Below are 11,604 nucleotides of genomic sequence, written 5' to 3'. Positions count from 1 at the left end.
TTTGTCCTATTAGAATTGAGCTCGACAACAAGAGGATTGAAAAATATGATTTAATTAGGATTATCAAGGAGTCTCTAAACCTAATATAAATAGGCTATTAAGACTCTTTGTTTAGGCAGTTTTGATTGAAAAAAATTACACTATGTTTGGTTCACCAATTCCAGCCGAAATGGAATGATGTATTCCCATGGAGAAAGGAATTCCTGTGTTTGGTTATATAATATACAAGGGAATGGAATGATGTATTCCGGCTAATTTGGGAATTTAGCTTCCCTCTTGGACTTAGGAACCACCAATTCCAGGCAAGTAGGAATTGTGTTTTAGTGGTGGAAACCCTTGTATTTAGTCATTTAAATATAAATGAGGGATTGCTTAGTCATTTAATTATTATTCCTATTTTTATTCCATGTTGAATCATTACGTCCAAACGTAGAAAAATCATATTCCTTGGAGTATTCCTTGACTAACCAAACATAGGAATACAATGAATTTTTGTTTCTATTCCCGTTCCCGTTTCCATTCTCATTCTTGTTCCCGTTCCCTTGTTGAACCAAACATAGTGTTAGGAGATAGCTAGACCTTTTTCAATTCTTTGGTATTTGCTACAATCAATAAAGTTTTCAAACCTTAATTCAGGCATTCATTTGTCGAATCAACAGATTTAAATAGATTTGTTCTTGACATTGGTATGTTGAATCAACAACCACGCTACTATCACTACAAGAAATTATCACTTTCCCGACGAAATTATTGCCGGCGAAATATTACTTTGTCGGCTAAACTTACATATGCCGACGAAAATTACTTCCTCGTCGGGAAAATAAGTGCTTAAAAAAATGGAATAGTGGGTAACTTTGACAGACGAAAATGACGACGAAATACATCGTCACTAAAAAATATGCCGACGAAATAGATATGTTCGTCTACAGATAATTTAGTTACTCCACCGACGATTTCGTTTTCGGTATTTTTTATCGCCTAAACCCTTAATTTTAGGCGCGAGTGTTTCGCGGTCTTAGGAATTTTGGGTCTAAAATTGACCGAGAATTGTTTTCTCAAAACCGCTCATCCTCCACCCATTCTCGACTGCCGTCTGCAACCGCCTCCGCCTCTTCTATGCCCTCTCCTCCGTTCAATCAGTTAGTAGTCGGCCTCCGCATCCTCTCTGTCTTCTTATATGGGAAAAGCCCTTTTGTCTTTCCTTAGATATAAGCAAACAGTGGACCTTCGACTCCCTCTCCTCTCGTCCGAAGCACAAATTTTGGCTAGCTGCAACATCGATCTAGTGGGTGCCCTTACTGTTCTTTTGTAAGTGACGATTATTGTTTTTTTGGATTAGTCGGGTCTGAACCCTCAATTTCTGATTATTTAGGGACTGACATATGCCCTTCTGTGTGAAAGAGCACTCCATAGTTGTTGCTACGCTCGAAAAAGAGAAGAATATCTTTGTTAAAATGGTAACTTCTCTTTCTCTCCTCCTTCTTTGATTTTCTCTTGTATTAAAATTGCATGCTTCAATCGGAATTTTTAGTTTACTTCATCTCTGAATTATTTCTCTCAGAAATCTTTAATTGAGGTCCAAACCCGTAATTTTTTTGATTCATTCAGGTAATGGGTCGATCATAATCTGTCTGCTCTGTATTATCATTGCATTAAATTGCAAGGTCAGTTTCTGTTCATCTTATTATTCTGGATCTAATCTGCCTATGTTGGTTTATGTTGAAATAATTGATTCTGTCATGATATACATACGTTGACATATTCCTATGGCTATTCTCATATTCTCATTCATTATGTAGCGCTATCTAATAGGAAGCATATTCTGATAAGCTTTTTGTTTCTTAAGTTGGAACAATAGCTGTCAACCCTGCTTTCAATTTCATGGATGTCATTTATAGGTTTATAGCTTATCACCTAATTCCTTATAAATACATATTATGCTTTGACAACGTTTTACATGGTTGGCACCCCCATGGTGAAGATGACGACGATGAGGATCATGAGTAAAATTAGCATTTGAAGGTGGCAGACTTCACTTGGCCATTTTTTGCTCTGGTGCTTCTTATGTGAATTTATGTCCTAAGGTGGCTTTATTTTGGGCTCCCTTCTATGATATTAAGGTGGGTTTATTTCGCTGTTAATTGGTTTTAGTGCTCAAAACATTACTTGATTTTCATTGGCATTATAACATGAATGTATGTCCTCTGCTAATGCATTATAGCTGATCTCCATAATGCGAAGCATAACCTAATTGTGTTAACTGATATGCTAATGCATTATAACAGGAATTACTAACCTATACTCTCTTTTGTGTTAACTTTTCATTTCTGAAAGCTTTTAATTTCATTAATATTGTCCTTTACTGTATTTGTTAACAGATGTCCACGATTTCTTCGAAGAGTCGTGGGAAGCGTTCTATCGATAAGTCATCAGTGCCTCCTCTTCCAGGTCAGACATCATCAGCACCTCCAGTACCAGTCCAAACATCATCAGTGCGTACTTCAGTGATCCAGACATCATCAGTGGCTCCTTTACCAGTCCACACACCTTCAGTGCCTACTCCAGTGAGTGATCCATCTCATGTTGAGCGTAGGAGCTCAGTCCGACGTCATATTAGAGGGCCACACATTCATACAGATGATGTCGTCATTCCTACTGGTGCGACACGTGCTTCAGATGGTGTTGGTGGTAAGAGTATTGCATCTATATGATGTTAAAAGTAGTTTTTATGTGGATAAATTCTTGTTAGGTATCATGTTATTATTTTGATTCTTATTTATAATATAATTAGCAGACAGATTATTCTTTTAATCTACTATTTGTAAAGCATGTTTGGAAGTTCATGAATGGAAAAACCTTTCAGACATTAAGTCTGATAGACCTTGTAGAACATATATAGGCGCGTGCTGATTTTACTAAGCACAAGATGGAAGGTAATAGTAGTGGTGGTACTGTGCGATTCCACTAGAATTGCCCACAACACATGCACATCTTCCTACAGAGTAGTTTTAACATTTTCTTTGATCTTTGATGTAATTTGCAGGTACTGCCTACTTTCTTGCAAAGGGAAATGATCGTAAGAGAGGACGTGGGGCTTGCAACTCTGCAAAGGTCTCAGGCATAGTGCGGACCAGCAGGAAAAAGATCCGAGTGGAGCTTGATGTCCATCATGGGCGGCCTATAGGACAAAATGTGTCCTCCTTATTTTCACATCAGATTGGGGCCATAATTAGGACTTCACTCCCCACGGATCACTTCGATCCACGTGTTTCAGAATATGTGGGCAAGTTGTTCTCGAAGATCTTTCGTGAGTTCAAGTACGAATTGCACACTTATTTCAAGGATTTTGATACGAAAGAGGAGGCCAAGCAGAACCCTCCGTTAGAGTGGTACAACAGGTCTATTGAGCAATGGGGTACTCTATGTGATCATTTTTCTGACCCCGCTTTTGTGGTAATCTTAAGTCAAATTTTTTCGTAATTTCATATTGAGATAATGAATTGTTTATCCCAAATTTTTGACTTACACAAATGTTAACCTGTTGCAGAATCAATGCAATGCTAACAAAGAAAATCGAAGTAAAAAGAAATATGAACATCACGGTGGATCCAAACCTTTCTCTTTGAGATATGAGAAACTTGTTGAGGTAAGCCTAGAGTACAAATAAAGAAGGCTGGAACTAGATTTTCTTGAATCATCATAGTCCCTGTTTGTAATACTGAGTGCTTATTTTGCTTAAACTTTTGACATATGACATCTGCCATTTGATGTGCTTGAGTTGTTAGATGTGCTTTGCCTTTGTGTTTTTTCTACAAAATTATGCACCAATTTGGAGTTGTCCTTTTTTCACTCAGTGGACAAAATCCAATACTGATGACAGACGTTTCATTTATTGTATTTATCCAACACAGCAGCACTATGGGCAAAATCTTTATCATTTTTTGTTTCATAGAACCTATCTACCATCTTCTACTCGTGAAGGCAAGTCAAGATTGTGTTTGTTTCATATTATTTTACAGGAAGGTTCACAATTTCCAGAGATCGATACATTTAGTGAGGCCTATACAAATAAGGCCGGGGAGTGGACAAGTGATGTAGCGAAGACTCATTATGTAAGTGTTGTACTTATACCTCTAGTCTTTATATGTTCAAATATTACTTTTTCTAATATAATGGTTCTCTTAATTTATTTTTTGTAGGAAGAGATGATAGTAAAGAAGAATGCTCTGTTAGAGCAGTTGGCTACACATTATCCTGATGGCACACCAGCTGAGAGTATCACTGTACCTACGGAGGCCGGACGAGAGATTATGATGGAGACACTGGGTGTTAGGCCTGGTAGGGAGGTTCGTGGCCTGGGATTTGGGAGGTATAGAGACCTTGGTACATCATCTACTCAAAGGTCTACATCATCTTCTCGCTTACGTGAGTTGGAGCAGCAGTTAGCTGCTGAGAAGGAGGCTAGATTGGAGGATCGTCGATCACATAAAGCTGAGATGCAGAGTATCGTGAACTTCATGCGTGGTATCGCTGCTAAGATTCCAGGTGTGAGAATTCCACCCGGGTTTAATGCAGCATGTGAGGATGATGGCACAACTTCCTTAGATTAGATGCATTTTCATTCTATGTTTTACTAGATTCCTATATATATATGTCAACAAATTGGTACTTAGAAGATATTCACATTTTGCTATGTATATATTGTTACTGTTTTGACTCGGCAAGCAAAGTCTGAAACTTGTTCCATATTCGTACTGTTTTGAATGGGCAAGGAAAGTCTGAAACTTCTTTTGATGTTCTATTCCATATTGGTACTGTTTTGATTGGGCAAGCAAGAATTGAAAATTGCAGGTATTTGGCGGACAGAAACAACAAATGCAATCTGTTAAATTTTAACAAATTTCGTCAGGAAAGAAAACATTCGCCGGCACAGTTTCTTGCAAATTCGTCGGCTAAACTAAATAATTTCGCCGGTAAAACATAATATACCGACGCATCATTTCGTCGCTAAAACCCTCACATATCCCGACGAAATAATTCGTCGGCGAAGCTCTTTTACCCGACGAAAGTTTGTCGGCCCATGTTTTTCAAACGAATTGTTTCGTTGGAAATTTCGTCGGCATATATAAATCTGTGCCGACGAAATGTATATTTCGTCAGTGAATTCTTTCCCGACACATCATAACCGCCGAACTATGCCGACGAAGTTTTCGTCGGAAGATGTTTATGCCGACGAAAATATTTCTTTACCGACAAAATGTTTTCGTCGACTATTGATCATTTTTTTGTAGTGTATGCATCATCTCCCTCATGACTGTTAAAATTTTAGAGGGAATGGATGTTGAATCAACAACCACGAGTACTACGAAAAATTTTAGAACCAATTTAATTTAAGGTAGTTTTGAACATGGTAGATCTACAAGTAAATAATCAAAGTTTGATTCTCTCCCTGATGTGTTTGGATTGATGGATTTTAGGGGGAAGGGAAGAGAAGAGAAATTGAGTTTCCTTGTAATTCCCTTGTTTGAATAGTAATTTAGAAATAAGGGGAGGGATTTGAAAAGAATTGGGAGGAAGATTTCATTAAATTTTTTGTCAAAATAATTCGTCCCCAAAATGGGGTAATTTGGAGGGAATGGATGATAATTAAGTTATTTAAAAGTTAAAAAGTTATTTTACTTTTGTACATAATACTTTAACATAAAAATAAAGATAAATTAATAAATTAAATCAATTTTCTTTCCTTTCTTTTTTTGTCTATCCAAACATACATGACAGAGGAAAAATTATTCTACCTTCCCTTTTCTTTCCCTTCTCTTTCTTTTTCTACAAATCACTCGATCCAAACACACTCTAAAGAAAAAGCAAAAAATATATAATCCCATAACTAATATAGAAAAATATATTCAATCCGGCAATATTGAACCAAACTTGTTTTCTTTTTGGTGTATTAAGGGATGGGGGTTGTTAGCTTGTCATCATCAGCTTTTGAGCTGGAAAATGAATTGCCTTTGAACCCCACCATATGAGGGTTCCCCTCAGTACAATGCGTGGATGTTAGGCATTTCTCCAATGACCCTAAATATTGAAAATAGCTTTTTATTTTTGGAGCAAAAAAAATTGTCTCTAGTCATGAAGATGGAAAAAGACCTTTACCCTATAAAACCTCCTAAAATCGCAACAAAACTAAAGGCATTGATCCTCGATTTATTTTAAGAAAAATTAAGGGTTTGTTTGGTATTAGTTTTATTTGTAGTTTTGAAAAAATAAAAATTGCTTACGTTTATATTTTGTGTGTTTGGTTTTATGAAAACCTACACAGATTTTCGAAAATTTTAAAAACAGAAAAAAGAGGTTGTCAAAAGTTTTTAGAACACCAAACACACACGACAATCCCCTTCGCTCTCACACGACATGCGTGTCGACCATTTTCTCTCATTTTTCTTGTTCTAAGACTCATATTATTTAGGTCTCGGCGTTGTGCCGGGCTGAAAATTTAAGGCTTTTAGAATATTTATATTATTATTCAGAGAAATTTTTATAATATATGTTTGTAGGGGTCAAGTTCAACCTCAACAAATTACATGAGTCCTGTTCAACCCAACCAATTATATGGGTCATGTTCAACCCAATCTATTTACAATACAAACGGGCTAGACAAAACATAAAAGCCCAACAGAGGCTAAGTCCACAAAGGCCAACAACAAACAGACCAAAACATACAGTCCAAAAAGGACTTGGTCTTTTAAAGGCAATACGAAGCCGATACAAGTAAGGCCGAACCAATAACTAAGGGACGAAGCCAAAGATAAGGCAGTTCCTCGTTAAATGATAACAGCCGAAACTACTTCAAACTCCTCCAAACTGCCGTAAACTCCTCCAAACTGCCATGAACTCCTCCAACTGTCATAACTGTTGGTAACTGCTCAAGAAAAGCATAAAAGGAGTTCATTAGGACAAGGAAGGGGATGCTTCTGGTTGGAGATTTGGATTTCTTACTCACTTTGTAATCTCAAGGGATAAATAAAAAATACCAGATCATTCTGCACCGTGGACCTAGGCACAACGCCGAACCACGTAAAATCTCTTTGTTTTGTCTTACATTTACCCACTCACTCTCAACAATTCGATTGTTGATAATTTACATCAACAATGTTCTATCCATATTTGTATAGGAAAATTTCTTGAAGCAAACACCAAAAAATTGTGAGTTAACTTATTTTTTCTAAACGAACCGCGCATGACATATATTAACCATTAGTTTAACAAAAACACACACACAAGTGGAATATTCAAAATATTCAAATAATTAAAAAATATTTAATATAATTCTGTGCATGACATATATTAACTTAGTTTAACAAAAGACGATGCAAAAGACAAGGCAGTCAATGACATATGACACTTATGTATGTGATATCTTATAGAGTCGAGCCTCCCGATCCCCTTCTCCTATATTTTAAAAAAGGCAGGCAAAGACAGTATTTCGCAATCACAGAATGTGGAGGTTTTGAGGAACGTCAAGTAATGTGTGCTAATGGAAGCTGACAATTGTAACACGCAGTGATTTCATTTAGCTTAACAGGAACATACATAGTGAACCACAACAAACACATCCTCTTCATCACGTACAAGTTTTTATAAAAAGAAAAGCAAAAAGAAATTTTTTCCAAAATTGATCCTTTGAATGTGATCCTCTTTTTCCTTATTCTTTGCAACTAAGATTAGAGAGAGAGATAGTTGGCGATGGAGTTATTCAACAACAAGCTAGATTTGTTTGTTGCAGTGGTAGTGAGTGTTGATGTTTGTGGTTTGGTGTATTGGTTGATGAAGAATGCAAATGAATTGTATTACTGTTTGCGGAAGAAGAATTTGCCTCCAGGAGACATGGGATGGCCTCTCATTGGAAACACACTGTCCTTCTCAAGAGCCTTCAATTCTGCTAATCCTGAATCCTTCCTTGAGAACTTGGTTTCAAGGTATGTGCGTGTGTGTGTCTATATATATATATATATTGATTTATTATTAGTATTGTGAAGTTTGGCTCAAGAGTTGAAAGGCTGCGAAAGTTAGACAGAGGCATAGTCGATCGATCGACTGGGAGAGACGATTGATCGACTTCGTTTAATGCCTCAAGTCAGTGGTAAAGTTGATCGAGCGGCTAGAAAAGTCGATCGATCGACACCGGGACCTCTCGTCTTAAAGTTATTTACACACACGTATACATGTTGTGGTTCAGGTATGGAAGAATGGGTGTATACAAGACTCATTTGCTTGGGAAACCATTGATCATGGACTCATGGTTACTCTGCCTGAATTGAACAAGGCAGTCCTAACAGATGATAAAAATTTCGTACTCTCTTATCCAGGTCTGCCTGAAATTCTCGGGAAGAGGTCATTAGCTACTATTCACGGAGCCGAGCACAAGCATTTACATAGGCTAACAACTGCTCCGATCAATGGCAATGAGGCGCTATCCATGTATGTCGAGCTTATCGAGGATGTTGTGACGGCTTCATTCGATGGATGGGCGAGCATGAACAAACCCATCGAGCTTCTGGTTGAATTAAAGCGTGCAACATTCAAGGTCGTAACATACATCTTCTTTGGAGGCGGAGGTTATTCCAATGTTGCACCATTGACACAGTTGTTTAGTGATCTCGCCGGAGGAATCTTCTCCAGGCCTATTAATCTCCCCGGCTTTGCGTATAATAAAGCTCTAAAGGTAAAGTATTTTTCATGAGAGATATTTGTATACCTTAATCAATTTGTTGAAATATATATTTAATTAATTAATATTGACTATATTATTAGGCACGTAGAAGGATGGTGGAGATTGTTAATGGTGCTATTGAAGAGAGAAAAATTGAAAACAAAAGTGGTGTGGACTTCTCCAAGGAAAAGAAAAGCATGTTAGATTTATTGTTGGAAGTGGAAGATGAAGATGGTGATAAAATGGACAATATTACCATCATTGACTTACTAGGTTCATTGGTGTTTGGAGGCCATGAAGCTTGAAGCTTGAAGCTTTCATCTTTCTTCATTGCTTTCTCCTTCACTACAAGTAAACTCACATCTCATGACATTCTTTATTCAATATACATATATATATATATACACACACACACACACATACATATATATTCTTTTGTATCTGTTTAATGTCAACAATATGAGTCTAAAAGTTTGATATATGTGCAGGCGTGAGAGAATTAATCCAAACTGTGAAGTTTTGTCATTTCCAATTCGAATGCCTAAAGACAACTTTCTGGTGAAATTCACAAGAGTGTCATCATCATAATCAAGTCCCGCGAAAAATGTGCTGCTATTACAATTTGTATTATTGTGTGGTGAATTATGTCATTTTAGCGTTGTTCTATGTTTTATTTTAAATAAATAAGTTGCTTTGTGATTATTTTATACTTTTGAGTGAGAAGTAATGCTATTTGAGTGTGTTTAGATTGACGGATTTGGGAGAATGGAAGAGAAGGGAAAGGGATGTGATGATATATTTTTTTCTATCATGTTTGGAAAGATAAAAAAGAAAACAAAGAAAAATGATTTAATTTACTAATTTCTCCTTATTTTTTTTGTTTAAGTATCATGTACAAGGTTAAAATAGGTTTATAAATAACTTAATTAGCATTGCTTCCCTCCAAATGACCCCATTTTTGGGAAGAAGTATTTTGGTCAAAGTTTAATAAAATCTTCCCCTCAATTCCCCCCAAATCTTTCCCCTTAATTTTTTTCTAAATTATCCAAACAAAAGAATCGGTAGGAAACTTCATTTCCTTCTCTTTATTTCCTCCAAATCTCTCAATCCAAACACACTCTTAGTGTTGCCTCTCTTCTTGATGCAAGTTATAATCTAGGGGAAAAAAATATGAAGAATAACACAATAAACTCCAAATCCAAAGTATTCCATTTGTTTAGAAGTCTTGTCAAAGTTTCACTTCGAGGTCAACACGTGGACTCCATTGAACCAAACTTGTATTTTTTCTCAGCCTAAGAGTGTGTTTAGATTGAGAGATTTGAGAAGAATGAAGTGAATATTTCATTAAACTATTTTCAAAAAACTTCAAAATATTTCATTAAGTGAATATCCAAACAAACAAATATTTCATTAAACAATAGTGATACCAAACAGAGCCTTAAATTTACAATCAAAGAATATTTTTCGCATATTTACACTTTCTCTAACAGTATAACCACGCCGTAGACACTCTAAAGCAAACACTAAATCATTTAAATATTCATTTTTATAATCTATTTTTATCATCTAAACTCAATTCTTTTTACATTTAATCAATGGAAATAATAATAAATCAATTAACATTAATATAAGTTAAAAACCTATTTAAATTTTAGGAATATATTAATTTTAATTGATTTATTATTATTTCAATTGATTTAAATGCAAAAAGAATTGAGTTTAGATGATAAAAATAGATTGTAGAAATGAATATTTAAATGATTTAGAGTTTGCTTTAGAGTGTTTACGGCGTGGTTGTATTGTTAGAGAAAGTGTAAATCTGTGAAAAATTTACTTTGATTGTAAATTTAAGGCCCTTTTTGGTCTAACTATTGTTTCCTGTTTTTTGTTTGGTTTAAAAAAAAAAGAAAACAAAAATAAAAATGGTGTCTGTTTGTATTTTTTGTTTTCCATTTTATTCAATCCTGCAACAGGTTTTCAAAATTTTTAAAAACACAAAAAACAAGTTTTCAAAAGTCTTTAAAACACTACACACACGACTACCTCCTCTCTTACACGAAATGCGTATTGACCCTTCTCCCATTTTCTCCTTTTTTGGGTTGGTCCGACCCAGGCTTCGCGCGTGCGTCCGTCCCGGGCAGAATTTCAGACCTGGTTCAGTCTCAAGATAGGCTAAGGTAGGGTTTCGAGCTCAAGTCGATCACAGGCCAGGCTACGAACCCGGCTCAGGCTTCGGATCAGGTTGGTCCAGGGAAGAGGTCCATCCCGAGTCGATCCCTGGCCCGAGATGGTCTTCGAAGTCTGGTCGATCTCGAGGTGGGCTACGGGGTCGGGTCAGTCCCGGGCAGGTTGACAGGTCATGTATGTCCCGAAACAATCTTTGACGTCGGGGGAGGGCTACGAGCCTTGAACGATCGTTGAGTTTAGGTCGGTCCCGGGACAGTCGGGTTGGTCCCAGGACGGTCTTCGGGGTCCGATCGATCACAAGACTGTCTTCAGCAGTGTTATCATAACTGACCCGTGCATCGACCCACTATAATTATTTTTGAAGGTTCAACCAGTTAGCCCGAAGGGTCAAGGGTTGAACCGCTCATTTTTTAAAATAATTAATTAATTTATAACAAATCAAATCTTCACTTAATTATATATAGTTATGTGATTTTTATACCAATTAGTAAATAGATCAATAAATATAATTAATTAATTGAAGACATAAAATAAATTATATAATAATCTAATATCAGATGCCGGAATTAGTTATTAGAAATTAAGAATGTTGATAAGAAAATTGGTTATAAAAATGCAAAAAAATATATTAATTGAATATTTATAAAGATTTAATAATTAAAGTTTTGATGAAAAAGTAAAACAAAATGCAGTAATTAACGTTT

At 36.1% G+C, this 11,604-nt stretch overlaps 2 protein-coding genes across 6 annotated transcripts; both read left to right on the top strand.

Moving 5' to 3' along the window:
* The first annotated feature begins 898 nt into the window (after positions 1 to 898).
* LOC120004608 lies at positions 899 to 4,691 on the top strand. Of its 5 annotated transcripts, none has more exons than XM_038853976.1 (9): positions 899 to 1,285; positions 1,373 to 1,457; positions 1,609 to 1,664; positions 1,982 to 2,120; positions 2,379 to 2,688; positions 3,044 to 3,453; positions 3,548 to 3,646; positions 4,020 to 4,112; positions 4,200 to 4,691. In XM_038853976.1, exons 5-9 carry the CDS (start codon positions 2,379 to 2,381, stop codon positions 4,608 to 4,610), a joined length of 1,323 nt encoding a protein of 440 aa, XP_038709904.1. In that variant the 5' UTR covers positions 899 to 1,285; positions 1,373 to 1,457; positions 1,609 to 1,664; positions 1,982 to 2,120; the 3' UTR covers positions 4,611 to 4,691. The 5 variants fall into 5 exon arrangements, with proteins under 5 accessions (XP_038709904.1, XP_038709906.1, XP_038709905.1 ...); XM_038853978.1 differs by having other exon boundaries at positions 899 to 1,308; positions 1,402 to 1,457; XM_038853977.1 differs by lacking the exon at positions 1,982 to 2,120.
* Positions 4,692 to 7,746: 3,055 nt separating this feature from the next.
* On the top strand, positions 7,747 to 9,018 carry LOC120003579 (beta-amyrin 11-oxidase-like). The gene is made up of 3 exons (XM_038852601.1): positions 7,747 to 7,989; positions 8,240 to 8,725; positions 8,815 to 9,018. Exons 1-3 carry the CDS (start codon positions 7,747 to 7,749, stop codon positions 9,016 to 9,018), a joined length of 933 nt encoding a protein of 310 aa, XP_038708529.1.
* The last annotated feature ends 2,586 nt before the right edge of the window (positions 9,019 to 11,604 follow it).

The sequence above is a fragment of the Tripterygium wilfordii genome, chromosome 8, assembly GCF_013401445.1.
Source record: "Tripterygium wilfordii isolate XIE 37 chromosome 8, ASM1340144v1, whole genome shotgun sequence".
In the NCBI taxonomy this organism is placed as follows: Eukaryota; Viridiplantae; Streptophyta; class Magnoliopsida; order Celastrales; family Celastraceae; genus Tripterygium; species Tripterygium wilfordii.
This window is presented reverse-complemented; position numbering and strand designations above follow the sequence as displayed.

Bases quoted from the DNA above. Each gene is read 5' to 3' on its own strand.
- LOC120004608 (XM_038853977.1), top strand. From the start codon at position 2,379: ATGTCCACGATTTCTTCGAAGAGTCGTGGGAAGCGTTCTATCGATAAG. The intron at 3,454-3,547 runs GTAATCTTAAGT...AACCTGTTGCAG, and splicing joins TTTCTGACCCCGCTTTTGTG to AATCAATGCAATGCTAACAA. The intron at 3,647-4,019 runs GTAAGCCTAGAG...ATTATTTTACAG, and splicing joins GATATGAGAAACTTGTTGAG to GAAGGTTCACAATTTCCAGA.
- LOC120003579 (XM_038852601.1), top strand. From the start codon at position 7,747: ATGGAGTTATTCAACAACAAGCTAGATTTGTTTGTTGCAGTGGTAGTG. The intron at 7,990-8,239 runs GTGTGTGTCTAT...GTTGTGGTTCAG, and splicing joins TGGTTTCAAGGTATGTGCGT to GTATGGAAGAATGGGTGTAT. The intron at 8,726-8,814 runs GTAAAGTATTTT...CTATATTATTAG, and splicing joins CGTATAATAAAGCTCTAAAG to GCACGTAGAAGGATGGTGGA.